Here is a 20792-nt window from a genome sequence, read left to right on the forward strand (position 1 = left end):
GCTGTGTGTGTGTGTGTGTAGGTGCTGTGTGTGTGTGTGTGTGTGTAGGTGCTGTGTGTGTGTGTGTGTGTGTGTAGGTGCTGTGTGTGTGTGTGTAGGTGCTGTGTGTGTGTGTGTGTAGGTGCTGTGTGTGTGTGTGTGTGTGTGTGTGTGTGTAGGTGCTGTGTGTAGGTGCTGTGTGTGTGTAGGTGCTGTGTGTGTGTAGGTGCTGTGTGTATAGGTGCTGTGTGTATAGGTGCGGTGTGTGTAGGTGCTGTGTGTGGGTGTAGGTGCTGTGTGTGGGTGTAGGTGCTGTGTGTGGGTGTAGGTGCTGTGTGTGGGTGTAGGTGCTGTGTGTGGGTGTAGGTGCTGTGTGTGGGTGTAGGTGCTGTGTGTGGGTGTAGGTGCTGTGTGTGTGTGTGTGTGTGTGTGTAGGTGGTGTGTGTGTAGGTGGTGTGTGGGGGTGTGTGTGTGTGTGTGTGTGTAGGTGGTGTGTGTGTGTGTGTAGGTGCTGTGTGTGTAGGTGCTGTGTGTGTAGGTGCTGTGTGTGTGTGTGTGTAGGTGGTGTGTGTGTGTGTGTGTGTGTGTAGGTGGTGTGTGTGGGTGTGTAGGTGCTGTGTGTGTGTGTAGGTGCTGTGTGTGTAGGTGCTGTGTGTGTAGGTGGTGTGTGTGGGTGTAGGTGGTGTGTGTGGGTGTAGGTGCTGTGTGTGGGTGTAGGTGCTGTGTGTGGGTGTAGGTGCTGTGTGTGGGTGTAGGTGCTGTGTGTGGGTGTAGGTGCTGTGTGTGGGTGTAGGTGCTGTGTGTGGGTGTGGGTGTAGGTGCTGTGTGTGTGTGTGTGTGTAGGTGGTGTGTGTGTGTGTGTGTGTAGGGGGTGTGTGTGTGTGTGTGTGTGTGTAGGTGGTGTGTGTGGGTGTGTGTAGGTGGTGTGTGTGGGTGTGTGTGTGTGTGTGTGTGTGTAGGTGGTGTGTGTGTGTGTGTGTGTGTGTAGGTGGTGTGTGTGTGTGTGTGTGTGTGTAGGTGGTGTGTGTGTGTGTAGGTGCTGTGTGTGTAGGTGCTGTGTGTGTGTGTAGGTGGTGTGTGTGTGTGTGTAGGTGGTGTGTGTGTGTGTGTAGGTGGTGTGTGTGTGTGTGTGTGTAGGTGGTGTGTGTGTGTGTGTGTGTAGGTGGTGTGTGTGTGTGTGTAGGTGCTGTGTGTGTGTGTGTGTGTGTGCTGTGTGTGTGGGTGCTGTGTGTGTGGGTGCTGTGTGTGTGGGTGCTGTGTGTGTAGGTGCTGTGTGTGTAGGTGCTGTGTGTGTAGGTGCTGTGTGTGTGTGTAGGTGGTGTGTGTGTGTGTGTGTGTGTGTGTGTGTGTGTGTGTAGGTGGTGTGTGTGGGTGTAGGTGCTTGTGTGTGGGTGTGTGTGTGTAGGTGGTGTGTGTGTGTGTGTGTGTGTGTAGGTGGTGTGTGTGTGTGTGTGTGTGTGTGTGTGTGTGTAGGTGGTGTGTGTGTGTGTGTAGGTGGTGTGTGTGTGTGTGTAGGTGGTGTGTGTGTGTGTGTGTAGGTGCTGTGTGTGTAGGTGCTGTGTGTGTAGGTGCTGTGTGTGTAGGTGCTGTGTGTGTAGGTGCTGTGTGTGTGTGTAGGTGCTGTGTGTGTGTGTAGGTGCTGTGTGTGTGTGTAGGTGCTGTGTGTGTGTAGGTGCTGTGTGTGTGTAGGTGCTGTGTGTGTGTGTAGGTGCTGTGTGTGTGTGTAGGTGCTGTGTGTGTGGCTGTGTGTAGGTGCTGTGTGTGGGTGTAGGTGCTGTGTGTGTGTGTAGGTGCTGTGTGTGTGTAGGTGCTGTGTGTGTGTGTAGGTGCTGTGTGTGTAGGTGCTGTGTGTGTGTGTAGGTGCTGTGTGTGTGTAGGTGCTGTGTGTGTGTGTAGGTGCTGTGTGTGTGTAGGTGCTGTGTGTGTGTGTAGGTGCTGTGTGTGTGTGTAGGTGCTGTGTGTGTGTAGGTGCTGTGTGTGTGTGTAGGTGCTGTGTGTGTGTGTAGGTGCTGTGTGTGTGTAGGTGCTGTGTGTGTGTGTAGGTGCTGTGTGTGTGTAGGTGCTGTGTGTGTGTGTGTGTGTAGGTGCAGTGTGTGTGTGTAGGTGCAGTGTGTGTGTGTAGGTGCAGTGTGTGTGTGTGTAGGTGCAGTGTGTGTGTGTGTAGGTGCAGTGTGTGTGTGTGTGTAGGTGCAGTGTGTGTGTGTGTAGGTGCAGTGTGTGTGTGTGTAGGTGCAGTGTGTGTGTGTGTAGGTGCAGTGTGTGTGTGTGTAGGTGCAGTGTGTGTGTGTGTAGGTGCAGTGTGTGTGTGTAGGTGCAGTGTGTGTGTGTAGGTGCTGTGTAGGTGCTGTGTGTGTGTGTGTGTAGGTGCTGTGTGTGTGTGTGTGTAGGTGCTGTGTGTGTGTGTGTGTGTGTAGGTGCTGTGTGTGTGTGTAGGTGCTGTGTGTGTGTGTAGGTGCTGTGTGTGTGTGTAGGTGCTGTGTAGGTGCTGTGTGTGTGTGTATAGGTGCTGTGTGTGTGTGTAGGTGCTGTGTGTGTGTGTGTGTGTGTGTGTGTGTGTGTTTCTTGAACAGACTGACTTTAATAAAAAAAAAAAAAAGCATTGTATTATCCCCAAAATGTCAGGTCACCTGGAGACATTGTGGCTAATGATGAGGGACCTGAACTAAATGGCACCCTCTTTGTTCTCTAAGAGTTTGTTCACATGGAGTTTTGGGGGTTTTTTGCCTTTATTTTAAACTGCTCCAGATCTGCATGGAAAAACCACTTGAAATCCTTTTTGCAATTCACTTTGATGTGGCTTTTCGGGCCGATCTTCTTCAAAATCCATGATAAAAATAAATAAAATGTAAAATCTCAATGTGTACATACCCGAACAGCATTTGAAACTAGGTTTTGTAAACCAGACCATTCCTTTAACCTGCAGCTTAAATATTTTCCTCATAGAGAACACGTCTTCAAGCCTTTTCCATCCTCAGAGCTGAGATCCGCCAGTGTTTGGATGACATAGGGCGTCAACCTGAGAGCTCTCTAGAACAAGATGCCATTTGTGACGATGATGATGCTTTCTTCCTGACACTAGAAAATAATAAAGCGCTTACGGTTCTGAAAACACAGGTTTGTTGTATGTACATTAGTCCGAATTCTCAGGTCGCGTATTCTGTTGCAGAAAATTCTGCCGCTGAAAATGGAGTCCATTCATCCGAATAGGTTGTTAGCTTAGCCATAGAAAGTTTTCTTATAAAATCCGTAACCCAAATGGTTGTCTACTTCATTTATGGTCACAATTTTTAGCTTTAAATGCTATTGTCAAATGCTTTAGAGAACCTTTCAGTATGATTTTGTAAAGTATAGACACGGCGTTATGATCAAAATGATACCTTTTAGTGAAGAAATCAGCTTTGTGATTCTTCATTTACCATTTGAAGTTTTCTGCCATTTAGATTTTCGGTGCTCTCCACCCGCAGCAGTTAACCTGTTGAATGCCGCTCTGTCTCTGACAGCAGCATTTATGACTCACCGGAAGAGGTGGTGGGTGCGTCATTCCTTCTGTGTATCGGTGCACTTGTGAATGTGATTGCTGGGTGCCGACGATTGTTGCTGAAGACCATCACAATCTTTATATTGCATCCTTTTACTGCATTGTAAATGGTCCCTTTCTGCTGCTTGACGATTGGTGACTAAATGTAAAATTAGCTTTAGGCCTTGTGCGCACTAGATGGAATTTCCCACGGATTACCCGTGGATTTGCTGCAGAAAATGTTCATAACCTTTCTGCAGTGATTCAGCAGCTGTACGCACTAGGCGGATTTTACCAGCTGCATGTTTCTCTGCGGGATTTCCGCAGCAAAGAGAATTGCATGTCACTTCTTTTCCGCAGATAGCTGCGGGATTTCACTCCATTGACTGTAATGTAATTGTGAAATCCCGCAGGGAATAACGCAGGCAGCAAATTCTGTGCGGTTCATTGTGTTTTCCTGCGTTATTCGCGTGTTTCGGGACAAATGATTATCACTGCCTGCGGTTTGCAGGGAAGTGATGTCATTATGACAGGAAGAGGAAGCGGAGCAGAGAGTAAACACACACAGATCACACTCACACACAGACATATAGAATACACCTAGAAATCAAACGTACATATAAAAAAAAACCGCGGGCTCCGCCGTATTTTTACCGTCCAGTCGAGGTAAACACACAGCGGCGGCCCGGTATTCTCTGGCTGAGGAGGGCCAGGGTTAATGCCCCCCTTCCCAGCCAAGAATATCAGCCCGCAGCTGCCCCGGGACTGTCGCATCCATTATGCGACAGTCCCGGCGTATCCCCGGCTCTTCCAGATTGCCGTGATGCGGTGACAATCCAGGTAATAATTTAATGAGTTAATGTCAGCGGATCACTCAGCGTCTGAGACCGCTGCCATGATTAACCCGTAAGTACAGTGAATAAATATATATACATAAACACACACACACACACACACACACCGATAAATCCTTTTATTTTAAATAAAATAGCAAAAAAGCCCCCTCTTTCACCCCTTTATTAACCCCTCCCAACACACCGCTCCGGCGTAATCCACGCAGGTCCCACGATGCTTGCAGACTGCGGCAGCCGAGTCTGACACGCTGTACTTAATGCAGCCTCGTAACGAAGATGCAGGGGTAACCACAGGTCATTTCTCATGGTCGGTAATGTGAACACATTACAGCTCGTCAGAACTGCAGTGTGTCCTCATAGAGGACAGATCAATCAATAGAGTCCCTATCTATTGATTTATCTATCTATCCCTCCCTCTATCTATCCCTCCCTCTATCTATCCCTCCCTCTATCTCAGAAGGAAATGACTAGAGCTGATCGAATGGCCAATAATCCGGGGCCGGCGGATCGCTAACAGATTTAAAAAAGAATCCGCTCCGGAATCCGGTGCCCATATAAGTGAATGGGACTGGAATCCGGAGGGTAAAAACGTTTGTGGAGGGGCTAGGGGGCTAGGAGCGAGCGCGGCATACTCACCGAGGCGCTGTCATGGCGGCACACTCCTTCCGGGTCATGTTGTTACCTTCCGGAGCCGACAATTCAATATTCATGGTTTTCCCCGCCCACCGACGCGTGTTGCTTTCAGCTAGACACGCCCCCATCCTGAGTGGCAGCGTGGCAGCTAACTGCAACCAATCACAGGGTGGGCGGGGAAAGCAGTACAGTCTGTCGGTCAGTTCACAGTAGTAAACACTCGGCAGCACAGTTATAGCGCTCTGCTGCAGCCTCAGCCGTCGCGGAGTATCTGCTGTGTATACAGTGCCCGGAGTCACACGTGTGAGGCTGCCGGGTGCTGCCATGGCAGACTCGCGTGAACCCCTCGCACATGTGACTCCAGTGAAAATAAAAAAAAAAAAAAGACGTGCGGTTCCCCCTAATCTTCACATCCAGCCATAACGCCGGCCGGGGCTGGTATATCCTCAGCCCGCAGCCGTCCGGTATGTCGCATCTGTTAGATACGACATGCCGGTGTACAATACCGGCTCTTCCCGCTGGCGTGATGCAGTGCCAGTTGGGGAAATAGCAGGGGTTAATAGCGACACATAGCTGCTGCTAAACCCTAGGTCTGTGTGATGGTGCAGGCGTCTATCAGATTACCTGCATCACACAAACCTGTAAATGACAGTAAATAAATACAGACACAGAGAAAAATCCTTTATTTGGAATAAAATACAAAACACCACCTTCACCACTTTATTAACCCCCAAATACCCTGCAGCTCTGACATAATCCACAGGAGAAGTCCCACGCCGCTTCAGCTCTGCTACATCTGAATATCACAGAGCGGCACGACCGACCGCTCTCTGTGAGCACCAGAGAATGAATGAGCTCTGCATTGAGCGGTGACATCACTCAGGTCATTTGCGGTCACAGCTGGAAGTTCCCACGATCTTTCATCTGTGATCGCAGGTAACCTGACCTCAGGTGTAGGTCACGGAGTTCACAAACCTGCATCTCCTAGCAAAAAAATCGCAGTTTTTTTGGCTAAGAGATGCAGATTTTGTGCTGAAATTTTTATACCATATTCCTGCATCCAATCTACACCTCCTGGCAAAAAATCGCGGTGTTTTAACGCAATTTTTATGCCGCGTTTTTTGCCGCAGTTATTTTTCTGCGATTTTTGCCGCGTTTTTTTTTTGCCAAGAGGTGCACATTTGGTGTTTGAAATCGTCTGCACCAACTTTCAGCACCAAATTTCCACATGTGGCAATTATTTTTTTGTTTTTTTTTTGGTGGCCAAGGGATGCAAATTTGATGCTGTGATTTTTACACCATATTTCTGCATCCAATCTACACCTCCTGGCAAAAAATCGCAGTGTTTTGACGCCTGTCTGAACATGAGCGTGCATGTACCTAGAAACACATGCACTCTCCTGTCAGATGTGTGTGCGGCTGTGCTGTGATGTCACACTTGTGGGAGTCCCTCACTGTGACTGCTGCCTAAGATAAACCGCATGCGTTTTTTTTTGTTTTTTTTTTTTTGTTTTTAAATTTAAATAAATAAAAAAAACGACGTGCGGTCCCCCCAATTTTCATTCCCAGCCATGATAACCCCGGCCGGGGGCTGGTACATCCTCAACCCGCAGCCGCCCGGTATGGTCGCATCTGTTAGATGTGGCCATTCCGGTGCGATATCGGCTCATCTTGATTGCCCTGGTGCGGTGGCAATCAAGGTAATAGCAAGGGTTAATAACAGTGCATGACTGTTACTAAACCCCAGGTTTGTGATGGCAAGGGCGTCTGTGAGATACCCGCATCACAAACCTGCAAATTACAGTAAATAAACAAGACACAGAGAAATCCTTTTTCTTCGGCGCTCCATTGGGAGACCCAGACGATTGGGTGTATAGCTACTGCCTCCGGAGGCCACACAAAGCATTACACTAAAAAGTGTAAGGCCCCTCCCCTTCTGGCTATACACCCCCCGTGGGATCACGGGCTGCTCAGTTTTCAAGCTTTGTGCGAAGGAGGTCAGACATCCACGCATAGCTCCACTGTTTAGTCAGCAGTAGCTGCTGACTATATCGGATGGAAGAAAAGAGGGCCCATATTAAAGGGCCCCCAGCATGCTCCCTTCTCACCCCACTTTTGTTGGCGGTGTTTGTTAAGGTTGAGGTACCCATTGCGGGTACGGAGGCTGGAGCCCACATGCTGTTTTTCCTTCCCCATCCCCCTGAGGGCTCTGGTGAAGTGGGATCTTACCGGCCTCCAGACTCTGAGGCCGGGCTCCGTCCACAGACCCGGAGATCCTGCTGGATACGGAGCTGGGTACCGTCAGGGACAAGGCCCTGCAACATTCAGGTACTCTGTGTCCCCGTACGGACAGGCACAGACACACTCCAGCATTGCTGGGTGTTCTAGTGCGCCGGGGACAGTAGCGCTGCGCGCCTGGGTTTTACTCACTGCAGCTTAGCTGAGTGAGTGTATGTGTGGGGAACTACAGCGCCGGCCGCCCTGCGGCGCGGCTGAGACTTGTGGTGCGCCGGGGACTTCGCGCCGACCGTGCTTTTACGACGGCAGCGCTTATAAATCTAGTCCCCGGCTTCTGCGGCCTAGTCACGTTCGTTCCCGCCCCCAGCCCTGTCAGTCAGGGAAGGGATATCAGGAAAAAACTGTGGAGGAAGAAAGCGCAAAATAGGGTCTTATCTGGTGGACAAGAGATTAAAATGTAAAGAGACAGGTACTCACCTGTTTCCGTTGTGACAGGCACAACTCCTCTGCGAGCATTTAGGCAGAAAGTGCATATGGTGGTCAGCTGCAGCCCCGATGGGAAAGTAGATCACAAGATGTATGAGAAAAACGGGTTTGATGCTGCGCTAAAAACCACAACTCCAGGGGATTTGATGAAATCCTTTTCTTTATTTGCACGGGTCAACGCGTTTCGAAGGCTCAGCCGCCTTCTTCATCAGGACAATACAAAGCAAAAAAGAACAGCATAACACATGTTGCTGCACACAGTGAGATATATAGTAATGAACAAGCAACAGGAATGACGTCAGAAGACCAGTGACTAATCGCCACGTGGAGTTCTCAGAGTAGAGAAAAAAAAGGCGGGTGTAACTGTGAGATGAGAAAAAACGCGTTGACCCGTGCAAATAAAGAAAAGGATTTCATCAAATCCCCTGGAGTTGTGGTTTTTAGCGCAGCATCAAACCCGTTTTTCTCATACATCTTGTAGTCAGGGAAGGGGAGAGACGCTGTTCAATAGTCAGCGCCGAGGGCTGGAGTCTTATTTACATACTCCAGCCCCCTCACTGGGCACAGTGGGAAGCCAGTTCCCGCTCTTTGTCTGCAGCACGCCCCTGGCCCGCCCCTCTTCACAGGACGCCGGCAGCCATTCCTGCACGCAGTCTGAGCTGGAGAACGGACATAGCCCTGGGAGACCCAGACAGGGGATTCTGGCGACCACACACCCGCTATTAAGCGGGCGGTAAGCAGCACCTAAGTGCTGACCCCACTAGTGCCACAGTGTTGTTTTTTGTGTACTTTTGTTGTACATATATATATATATATATATATATATATATATATATATATATATATTGCACTGTACGGTCGCTTCTTGGCTTATACCCCTATATTGCTCTGAGGAGACAACAGCATGTCATCCGCAAAAAGCAAGGGTGCCAAGGCACGGGCTTCATATGCTGCCTGTACCGCATGTGGGGCTGATCTACCGGCAGGTTCCACTGACCCCCATTGTGTGCAATGTTCGGTCCCTGTGCCACTTCGTCAGCCGGAGCCTATGCTAGTAGTGGCCCAGGCAGAGACGCCTGTGAACCCTGTCCCGGTGACGGGGACAGAGTTTGCAGTTTTTGCTGATAAGATGTCTGTGACTATGACAAAAATTCTAGAAACCTTGCAGTCCAGGCCGGTCACTCAGACCATGGGCACTGCTGATTCAATGTTCCCCGGTCCCCCTCAGTTGGATCTAATCCGTGCTCCAAGGGGGTCCCAGGCATCACAGGCTGAAGGCTCTGACTCGGACGACAGTCCCAGGCAGCCTAAGCGAGCTCGCTGGGAGAGACACTCGGCGTCATCACGCTGGTCAGGGTCTCAGCGAGAGGATTCTCTGTATGATGAGACAGAATTAGGCGATCAGGAGTCTAATCCTGAGACCACTCTAAACCTGGATACCCCTGATGGTGACGCCATGGTGAATGATCTTATAGCGGCCATCAATAGACTGCTGGATATTTCTCCTCCAGAGGAGGAGGCAGCAGCACAGCAGGAAAAGTTCCATTTTAGGTATCCCAAACGTAAATTGAGCTCTTTTCTGGACCACGCGGACTTCAGAGAAGCAGTCCAGAAACACCATGCTTATCCAGATAAGCGTTTCTCCAAACGTCTTAAGGATACACGTTATCCCTTTCCCCCTGACGTGGTCAAACGCTGGACCCAGTGTCCAAAGGTGGACCCCCCAATCTCCAGGCTTGCGGCTAGATCCATAGTTGCAGTGGAAGATGGGGCTTCACTTAAAGATGCCAATGACAGACAGATGGACCTTTGGTTGAAATCTGTCTATGAAGCTATCGGCGCGTCGTTTGCTCCAGCATTCGCAGCCGTGTGGGCACTCCAAGCTATTTCAGCTGGTCTGGCGCGGGTGGACTCGATCATACGTCCATCAGTGCCGCAAGTGACGTCCTTAACCTCACAAATGTTTGCGACTTACGCTATCAATGCGGTCTTGGATTCTACCAGCCGTACGTCAATGGCGTCCGCCAACTCGGTGGTTTTACGCAGAGCCTTATGGTTAAAGGAATGGAAGGCAGATTCTGCTTCCAAAAAATGCTTAACCAGTTTGCCATTATCTCAAGACAGGTTGTTTGGTGAGCAATTGGCGGAAATCATTAAACAGTCCAAGGGTAAGGACTCTTCCTTACCCCAGCCCAGATCAAGCAAACCTCAGCAGTGGAAGGGACAGTCGAGATTTCGGTCCTTTCGAGGTTCGGGCAGGACCCAATTCTCCTCGTCCAAAAGGACTCAGAAGGAGCAGAGGAGCTCAGATTCCTGGCGGACTCACTCACGTCCAAAGAAAGCAGCCGGAGGAACCACTTCCAAGCCGGCTGCCTCATGACTTTCGGCCTCCTCTCTCCGCATCCTCGGTCGGTGGCAGGCTCTCCCGCTTTTGCGGCATCTGGCTGCCACAAGTCAAAGACCGGTGGGTAGCAGACATTTTGTCTCACGGGTACCGGATAGAGTTCAGTTCTCGTCCTCCGCCTCGGTTCTTCAGAACTTCCCCACATCCCGACCGCGCCCATGCTCTTCTGCAAGCGGTGTGCGCTCTAAGGGCAGAGGGAGTGGTGATCCCTGTTCCTCTTCAGGAAAGAGGTCAGGGTTTTTACTCCAACCTATTTGTGGTGCCAAAAAAGGACGGCTCTTTCCGTACTGTTCTGGACCTAAAACTGCTCAACAAGCACGTGAAAACCAGGCGGTTCCGGATGGAATCCCTCCGATCAGTCATTGCCTCGATGTCTCAAGGAGATTTCCTAGCATCAATAGACATCAAAGATGCTTATCTCCACGTGCCGATTGCTCCAGAGCACCAGCGTTTTCTACGCTTCGTTATAGGAGACGAACACCTTCAGTTCGTAGCCCTGCCATTTGGTCTGGCGACAGCCCCACGGGTTTTCACCAAGGTCATGGCAGCAGTGGTAGCAATCTTGCACGCTCAGGGACACTCGGTGATCCCTTACTTGGACGATCTACTTGTCAAGGCACCCTCTCAAGAGGCATGCCAACACAGCCTGAACGTTGCGCTGGAGACTCTCCAGGCTTTCGGGTGGATCATCAACTTTTCAAAGTCAAATCTGTCACCGACCCAATCACTAACATATCTTGGCATGGAGTTTCATACTCTCTCAGCGATAGTGAAGCTTCCGATGGACAAGCAGCGTTCACTACAGACAGGGGTGCACTCTCTTCTTCAATGCCAGTCGCACCCCTTAAGACGCCTCATGCACTTCCTGGGGAAGATGGTGGCAGCAATGGAGGCAGTCCCGTTTGCGCAGTTTCATCTGCGCCCACTTCAATGGGACATTCTCCGCCAATGGGACGGGAAGTCGACGTCCTTAGACAGGAAAGTCTCCCTTTCCCAGACGGCCAAGGACTCTCTTCAATGGTGGCTTCTTCCCACCTCATTATCACAAGGAAGGTCCTTCCTACCCCCATCCTGGGCGGTGGTCACGACAGACGCGAGTCTGTCAGGGTGGGGAGCAGTTTTTCTCCACCACAGGGCTCAGGGTACGTGGACTCAGCAGGAGTCCACCCTTCAGATCAATGTTCTGGAAATCAGGGCAGTGTATCTTGCCCTACAAGCCTTCCAGCAGTGGCTGGAAGGAAAGCAGATCCGAATTCAGTCGGACAACTCCACAGCGGTGGCATACATCAATCACCAAGGCGGAACACGCAGTCGGCAAGCCTTCCAGGAAGTCCGGCGGATTCTGATGTGGGTGGAAGCCACGGCCTCCACCATATCCGCAGTTCACATCCCCGGCGTAGAAAACTGGGAAGCAGACTTCCTCAGTCGCCAGGGTATGGACGCAGGGGAATGGTCCCTTCACCCGGACGTGTTTCAGGAAATCTGTCGCCGCTGGGGAAGGCCGGACGTCGACCTAATGGCGTCCCGGCACAACAACAAGGTCCCAACCTTCATGGCACGGTCTCGCGATCACAGAGCTCTGGCGGCAGACGCCTTAGTGCAAGATTGGTCGCAGTTCCAGCTGCCCTATGTGTTTCCCCCTCTGGCACTCTTGCCCAGAGTGCTACGCAAGATCAGGTCCGATTGCCGCCGCGTCCTGCTCGTCGCTCCAGACTGGCCGAGGAGGTCGTGGTATCCGGATCTGTGGCATCTCACGGTCGGCCAACCGTGGGCGTTACCAGACCGGCCAGACTTACTGTCACAAGGGCCGTTTTTCCATCTGAATTCTACGGCCCTGAACCTCACTGTGTGGCCATTGAGTCCTGGATACTAGCATCTTCAGGATTATCTCAAGGGGTCGTGGCCACCATGAGACAGGCTAGGAAGCCCACGTCTGCTAAGATCTACCACAGAACGTGGAAGATTTTCTTATCCTGGTGCTCGGCACAGGGAGTGTCCCCCTGGCCATTTGCATTGCCTACTTTTCTTTCCTTCCTGCAATCTGGTTTGGAAAAAGGCTTATCGCTCGGCTCCCTTAAAGGGCAAGTCTCGGCGCTATCGGTATTTTTTCAAAAGCGTCTAGCACGACTTCCTCAGGTACGCACGTTCCTGCAGGGGGTGTGTCACATCGTCCCTTTGTACAAACGGCCGTTAGATCCATGGGATCTGAACAGGGTACTAGTTGCTCTCCAGAAGCCGCCCTTCGAGCCTCTGAAGGATGTTTCACTTTCTCGACTCTCACAGAAAGTGGCCTTTCTGGTAGCGGTCACGTCTCTTCGGAGGGTATCCGAGCTGGCAGCGCTGTCATCCAAAGCTCCCTTTCTGGTTTTTCACCAGGACAAGGTAGTGCTGCGCCCGATTCAGGAGTTTCTCCCTAAGGTGGTATCCTCTTTTCATCTCAATCAGGATATCTCCTTACCTTCCTTTTATCCTCATCCGATTCATCGGTATGAAAAGGATTTGCATTTGTTGGATCTGGTGAGAGCACTCAGAATCTACATTTCCCGCACGGCGCCCCTGCGCCGCTCGGATGCACTCTTTGTCCTCGTCGCTGGTAAGCGCAAAGGATCGCAGGCTTCCAAATCCACCCTGGCTCGATGGATCAAGGAACCAATTCTTGAAGCCTACCGTTCTGCTGGGCTTCCGGTTCCATCAGGGCTGAAGGCCCATTCTACCAGAGCCGTGGGTGCGTCCTGGGCATTACGACACCAGGCTACGGCTCAACAGGTGTGCCAGGCAGCTACCTGGTCGAGTCTGCACACTTTCACCAAACATTATCAGGTGCATACCTACGCTTCGGCGGATGCCAGCCTAGGTAGAAGAGTCCTGCAGGCGGCGGTTGCCTCCTCGTAGGGGAGGGCTGTTTTGCAGCTCTAACTTGAGGTATTAATTTACCCACCCAGGGACTGCTTTTGGACGTCCCAATCGTCTGGGTCTCCCAATGGAGCGCCGAAGAAGAAGGGAATTTTGTTACTTACCGTAAATTCCTTTTCTTCTAGCTCCAATTGGGAGACCCAGCACCCGCCCTGTTTCCTTCGGGATTTTTGTTTTTTTCGGGTACACATGTTGTTCATGTTGAACGGTTTCAGTTCTCCGATGTTACTTCGGATTGAATTTGTTTAAACCAGTTATTGGCTTTCCTCCTTCTTGCTTTAGCACTAAAACTGAGCAGCCCGTGATCCCACGGGGGGTGTATAGCCAGAAGGGGAGGGGCCTTACACTTTTTAGTGTAATGCTTTGTGTGGCCTCCGGAGGCAGTAGCTATACACCCAATCGTCTGGGTCTCCCAATTGGAGCTAGAAGAAAAGGAAAAAACGGTAAGTAACAAAATTCCCTTCATTTGGAATAAAGTAGAAATGCAGCCTCCTCCTTCACCACTTTATTATCCCACCACAGCCCTCCGGCGTAATCCACACGAGATCCAGCGGAGACACATCCAGCTCTGCTACATGTCAGAGTGAACAGCCATAGAGCACGGCTGCCAGCTCTGAGTGCAGCCTAGCAGCCTATTACTGGGCCGCGATGACTGCACGGCAGATACTGTCACAAGATGGGGGCGCGTCAGCCAGGAACCAATTACAGCTGAGAGGACGGCTGGTGGGCGGGGAAAGCAGTGTGACTGCGTGCACAGGAAGTGAAAGCGCGACCCGGAAGCAAGTGTGCCGCCATGACAGAGTCTGGTAAGTATGAAACGCTCATTTATTTATTGTTTTTTAACATTTTTATTAATTGCCGATTCCGGATCGTCCAGCCCGGGGATTGCGCTAAAACCGCGCGTATCCGGACGTTTACAGTCCGGGTCCGCTCGGCACTAGAAATGACCTACTTTTTTTTTTTTTTTTTTTTTTTTTTTTTCCAATGTGCTTTATTGCATTGAATGCATTAAAACACATGTACCAACCCGCGGAAAAACCGCAACAAAACCCATGCGGATTTTGGTGCGTTTTTTTTTTTTTTATTTTTGTTTGCCGCTGGTGCAGAAATCTTTCAGGACCTGCAGATTTTTCTTAAGAAACTTCTATTTTCTAGTACGCACAGGGCCTTAGACACTCTACTTGCGCTATGTAATCAGTCGGTGACTAGATGGGGAGGGGATCTGGAGTAATCCTCCCATTCATCATGTAACCATGGCCCCGTAACTTATTGCAAATCTTATGGCTGACTGAGATCCTTATTAGAGGCATTCCCATCTCCAAGATATTTTCCCAATATGTAGCAGGTGTAATAATATTAGAAATGTAGTATAGTCCTCCTGATTAGCTATGTTGCTTACCCCATGTAGGACATTTGCAGTAGCTTAGGTATCCATGGTTATGACCACTAATTGCCACTATATATGTGGTCAGGAGGATTATACTACATTTCTAATTGGAAGTATTTACTAATACTATTAATATTACAGACTACATATTGGAATAGATCTTTGAGATGAGAATACCTCTTTAATGCTGCCATGCAGAACATGCAAACAGCAGAAGGGAATGTACACTCAGCTTCATTGTGAATTCCCTTGGAGGCAGAACGACGACTCTTACTGTCACTCACACCCACAGAGTGTTGAGGGGGAAGGTTATCATGGGGAAATACAACTCCCAATGAGTCACTCACTGAGTTACATAGTGCTTGCACAGGGTTTAAAGTTATTTTTCGTTAAATGGAACTAGTAAGGTAAAAAAATACTCTATTAACCTGCAGACATGGTGTTAATAGCATTCTTCAGCTGCGTAGCATCTGCACTTAGAGCCCTGCTGCCGGGAGGAAATAACTTTATTCCTCCCGTCACTTCTGGCTTTCAGTCATAGAGGTGGTGCCAGCGTGCCTTCAGTCACCGCTCAGCACACACACTGGCTGACAGCCTGCTCTAAAGCCTGAGGCTTCCAAGAGGCATAGCTAATTTTCTATCAGCGGGGCTCTAAGTGCGGCAGAGGCACAGTATCAGAACCCTATTAATCTGCAGAGTAATAGTGTCTTCTTTTTAGGGGGCTAGGGCAGCGGAGAGGTTCCCTTTATTAAAGGCTAGCCAAGCAGAATTTCAGATCTTTACTCATACCTTTTGTCAGTGGGTTTGCCAGCTACATAGCTTGTCTTATTACAGAAACTGGTCCATTCTACTAAAACTGTCCTATAGTAGAGCAGCATGTTGGGCGACAGATCTGCTTTAAAGTAATGGCATGCAAGATCAAGAACTACAGATTTCTAATCCGACTAGGTTTGTTCATAATTAAGAGTGTTCATCTAAGGGTTAATTGGCCTCTGTGTGTCTATTCCAGCTTGAACTCAGGAAGGAAGCCCTTCTATCCACTTTAAACACCATTAAAGAGAAAGTGGTTTCATTATGGGATCTGCTGCAAGTTACACAGGAGGAGAGACAAGCATGTGAAAAGACGTCTGGGCAGTCCATTCGTGAAGAACTAAGCATGGTAGGCATATTACAACTGGACCGACTGTCAGGTGAAGGTCCCAGAAGGAAGAGAAATATTTATTAACCCCTCCTGAGTCCTAGTCACTTCCATATTACGCCATATACAACTTATTAGTGTTAAGCCCGCTTTACACGCTGCAATGTATCTTGCAATGTGTCGGCGGGGTCACGTCGTAAGTGACGCACATCCGGCATCGTAAGGTACATTGCAGTGTGTGACAGGTACGTGCGATTGCGATTGAACGGTAAAACGTTCATCGCATACACATCGTACCTTTCTGTCTAGAATTGCACGTCAGATTGTTAATCGTACCCGGGGTAGCACACATTGCAGTGTGTGACACCCCGGGAACGATGAACAGATCTTAACTGCGTCCTGCGGCTCCCGGCCGGTAATGCGGAAGGAAGGAGGTGGGCGGGATGTTTACGTCCCGCTCATCTCCGCTACTATTTTCCGGCTGACGTGTGACGTCGATGTGACGCCGAACGTCCCTCCCACTCCAGGAAGTGGACGTTCGCCGCCCACAGCAAGGTCGTATGGACGGGTAAGTATGTGTGACGGGGGTTAATCATTTGTGCGGCACGTTCAAAAAATTGAACGTGCCACACATACGATGGGGGCGTTGCAAATCGCATTCTATATCGTATGTGAAATTGCAACGTTTAAAGCAGGCTTTAGTCGAAGAACCCAGACTGCTGATCCTCTCAAATCTCCAAGATGTAGAGCATGGGTCCCTAACTCTAGTCCTCGAGGGCCGCCAACAGTGCATGTTTTCAGGATTTCCTTAGTATTGCACATGTGATAATTTAATCACCTGCACAGTTGATGATTCCAACACCCATGCAATGCTAAGGAAATCCTGAAAACCTGCCCTGTTGGCGGCCCTCGAGGACTGGAGTTGGGGAACCCTGATGTAGAGGAAGATCACCAGTATGAACAAGTATACTTTTATAGGTTCAGTCTTGTCGAGAGTTAAGAATGATGACCATATTACTGTTCTTATTTTAGTGGGAAAGTGAACTAGCAAGAGTGGAGGAGCTTAAGATGGCAAATCTGAAGCAGCTGATCCTAAACATAAGAAAAGAACTAAAGGACTACTGGGATAAATGTTTCTATAGCACTGAGCAAACAGAGCAATTTGCCCCATACTATTGTGGTAAGTCACCTGGTCCCTATTAAATACGAAGGGTTTAGAATTCTGCAAGGATAGCAGCAATATGGCAAAAGAAATGTTACCTTCTAAATAAAAAGGTTTATTAATCCCCCTTTAAGGAATCCATGTCACTAGGTAAAAAATGTCCATTTATTTTGTATTGAGAATCAGTCGTGTGTGGGTCTCATGGGATTCTCTGAGACACGTCTTTAGGGTGCCCTATATAATGGTCCTGTGAACCAAACCTGTGAAGACCACAAAAATTCACATTAAAGTAAAAGGTTCATATCTATGAAATTGTATGCCGGACTATGGGGAAAAAAACAGCAATGCTCAGGGGAGGAATGGGAATAAATTCTGAGCAACAACTGTTGACAAGTGCTTTTTAAGGACCTGTCCATTTTGATCCTCTTGGACAAAAATGTTTATATATATATATATATATATATATATATATATATATATATATATATATATATATATATATATATATATATATATATATATATATATATATATATATATATATATATATATATATATATATATATATATATATATATATATATATATATATATATATATATATATATATATATATATATATATATATATATATATATATATATATATATATATATATATATATATATATATATATATTTTTTTTCCCATTATCATATTCTAGGAGCCATAATATACATATATTTCCTCGAAAAAGTATTCATACCCCATGAACTTTTCCACATTACTTTTTTTTTCCATGTTATACTCTCAAACTTAAAGTGAACCTGTCAGGTGCAATATGCACCCAGATCCACGAGCAGTTCTAGGTGCATGTTGCTAATCCCTGCCTAACCATCCCTGTATACACTGGCATAGATAAAGTATTTTTAAAGATATTTTATTATATGCTAATGAGTGCGGGGACTAGTTCCAAGGGTGTTATATCCCCCGGAATAGCTACCCCTCTTAGCATGTATACAGGGTTGAACTGACATATTATACAATATAGGTTCACCAGCGTTCGCTGTGACCGCGCTTCTGAATGCTTGGCACTTCTAGTTATGCGCAGTGTGAAGCCGGATGTACGCGTCCTGACTTCAGAGAGGTTGAATGCTCATGACTGGAAGTGCCGGGCATTCAGAAGCGCAAAACAAGTGTAGTACCATGCTAGGAGGGGGGATATAACACCCTTGAGACTAGTCCTCACACTCATTTACATGAGATAAAAAATGTTTAGAAATACTTTTTCTAAAGATCTCTTTATTTATGCTAGTGTATACAGGGATGGTTAGTCAGGGATTAGCAATATGTACCCAGAACTGCTCGTGGTTCTGAGTACATATTGCACCTGACAGCAGGGCCAGTGCCTGACAGCAGGGCCGGTCAAATGCCGGTGGCCGTGCTGTCACTGCCCACCTCTCCACGCCGACTATTGCGCTTTCAATTATATCAGCATCGCAGGTGCTGATACAATTTGAGAGCAATGATGAGAGGGTGAGCGACGCGCTGCCTCTCATCATTCTCCCCACTGTGACTGTCGGCGCTCTGACAGCTCTGCAGCAGAGTGCGGTGACGTCATCACTGCGCGCCTGCTGAGAGGTCAGAGCAAGCAACAGCAACGGACGCTCCGAGGAGACTGGATCAGCGGGGGAACGAGGAGAAGTGAGTATTAATCACTGTATACTACATGAGGGTGCCTATTGCTATCTGGCTCTGCACTGTGCTGTATACAGGCTGTGCTATATTATATAGCACAGCCTGTATATAGCACACTGCAGAGCCAGATAGCAATAGGCACCCTCATGTAGCATACAGCTTGTACATAGGCTATATACAAGCTGTATGCTACATGAGGGTGCCTATTGCTATCTGGCTCTGCAGTGTGCTATATACAGGCTGTGCTATATACAACCTGTATGCTACATGAGGGTGCCTATTGCTATCTGGCTCTGCACTGTGCTGTATACAGGCTGTGCTATATACAAGCTGTATTCTACATGAGGGTGCCTATTGCTATCTGGCTCTGCACTGTGCTATATACAGGCTGTGCTATATACAAGCTGTATACTACATTAGGGTGCCTAATGTGATCTGGCTCTGCACTGTGCTGTCTGGGTCTGCACTGTACTATATAGGGTTGTGTACTACATGTGGATACCTAATGCTATCTGGCTCTGCACTGTGCCATATAGGTGCTGTGTACTACATGAGGGTGCCTACTGCTATCTGGGTCTGCATTGTGCTATATGCGGGCTGTATACTACATGAAGGTGCCTAATGCTATATGGGGTCTGCATTGTGCTATATGGGGGCTACATAATACTATATGGAGGACAATGGGGGCTTCATAACAATATGGGGGCTGCATACTACTATACCCCCAGAGTTGTATGTCCCCTCCACCCAGGTGCTGTATACCCCCTCAGAGCTGTATGTTCCCCCACCCCAGTGCTGTATACCCCCTCAGAGCTGCATGTCACCCCCCCACCTCACAGCTGTTTGTCTCCCCACCTCAGAGTCACTGTCCTCCTCTAGAGCTGTATGCCCCCCATTGCTGTATACCCCTTTCCTCAGTAATATATATTCCCCCAGTAATGTGTTTGTCCCCAGCCTCTCTTGTGATGTATGTACAGCAGTGTCAGTGCTCTATGTGCGGCAATGTCTGTTAGACAAGCGGGGAGGTGAATGAGGCTGTTGCCGGCTTCCCAATATTAGAAATATATATACAGGATAAATATATAAAAATAATTGTGTGTATCTATGTATGTCAGTGTATATGACTGTATAGATTTATGTCTGTGTTTTTGTGAATTTCTCTTTAAATAAGTATGTGTACGTATGCCTGTATGTGTATGTATCTGTGCATGTCTATGTGTGGATGGGGCCCACTGAGACTCTTTCGCCTAGGGCCCAAAATAACCTGGAGCTGGCTCTGCCTGACAGATTCCCTTTTTTTATATTAAACCACCCCCAATGTGTTTTAAATGTTGCAGTGTGCATCACTAACATGGTTTTCTGAAAAGAAAAAAAAATCCATGTAGTTATCTTAAAAAGAGTTTATATATTTATGTAAAACCAGTACAACTCTGTGCTTAATCAGCGCTAGCTTCACTCTCCCCGCTTTTGGAGTGAGCGGCCAGCCGCAGCGATCTCTTGAGGTTTGACACGACTTAAGGTGGGGAGAGTGAAGTCGGCGCTCATTAAGTACAGGGCTGTGGAGTCTGAGTCGGAGCTCATTTTGGTGGAGTCGGTATAAAATGCACCGACGCCGACTCCTAAAATATATAATAAATTGTGGACAGTGGTGCAATGCAGAGTGTGATTAAACTTTTTTCATAGGAATTTGGGAAAGTTATGAAATGTCCTATAAATGGCTGTTCTATTCCTGATCTAAGGCTACATTCACACACAGCATTTTTGCTGCGTTTTATGAGGATACATTTTTTCAGCTGCAAAAGCAGATCAACTTTTTAAAAAAACGCATCACCTGAAAGGTTTTTTGAGCTCATAAATAATGCTTTCAATAGCAAAAGCAGATTAGAAAAACACCACAAACTGACTGCTCATTCTTTGTGAGGATCCTCACAAAACGCTTTGTCTGAATGTCCTATCTTTTCACCCATTGCTTTTGCTGGGATGACCGGAGCACTGCATTTCACTGAATTACTTTGCCATCAATGTTCAATATGTTTGTAACAAGAAAGAAATTGTTAGTAAGACACTGGCAGTAAAAGATACTAAAGCTCATCACACCAGCCAGTTTCTCCAGGCCTTAGTGGAAAAAGTTCTGCAAGATTACGAACTCAAAAAAGAACAGGTTCTTGCCATTGTAAAGGACAATGCTTCAAACATAAGTACAATTAAACTGATGAATGAGAGTAATGAACAACAGCCAGAAGAAAATTTAGGATTTACTATGTGTGAGATGGAAGGCCAGAGTGATGTTCATGTAACTGAGGAACAAACAGATATTACAACAGAAGAACAGCAAAATGATACTTTAGAATTAGATGATCTTGTTGCAGCTGCTTCAAAACACTCTCATATTTATCACATGCGC

General features: G+C 48.0%; 1 protein-coding gene across 2 annotated transcripts in view; it reads left to right on the forward strand.

The window, feature by feature from the left end:
* The window catches only part of LOC142292385 (protein regulator of cytokinesis 1-like), a 135256-nt gene that overhangs the window by 77270 nt on the left and 37194 nt on the right, over nt 1-20792 (forward strand). For both annotated transcript variants that reach the window (XM_075337732.1, XM_075337722.1), the window contains exons 5-7: nt 2923-3093; nt 15421-15570; nt 16582-16729. In XM_075337732.1, the coding sequence (XP_075193847.1) occupies nt 2923-3093; nt 15421-15570; nt 16582-16729 (469 nt within the window). The remainder of the gene's footprint in view (nt 1-2922; nt 3094-15420; nt 15571-16581; nt 16730-20792) is intronic.

The sequence above is a fragment of the Anomaloglossus baeobatrachus genome, chromosome 1 (genome assembly GCF_048569485.1).
Source record: "Anomaloglossus baeobatrachus isolate aAnoBae1 chromosome 1, aAnoBae1.hap1, whole genome shotgun sequence".
NCBI lineage: Eukaryota > Metazoa > Chordata > Amphibia > Anura > Aromobatidae > Anomaloglossus > Anomaloglossus baeobatrachus.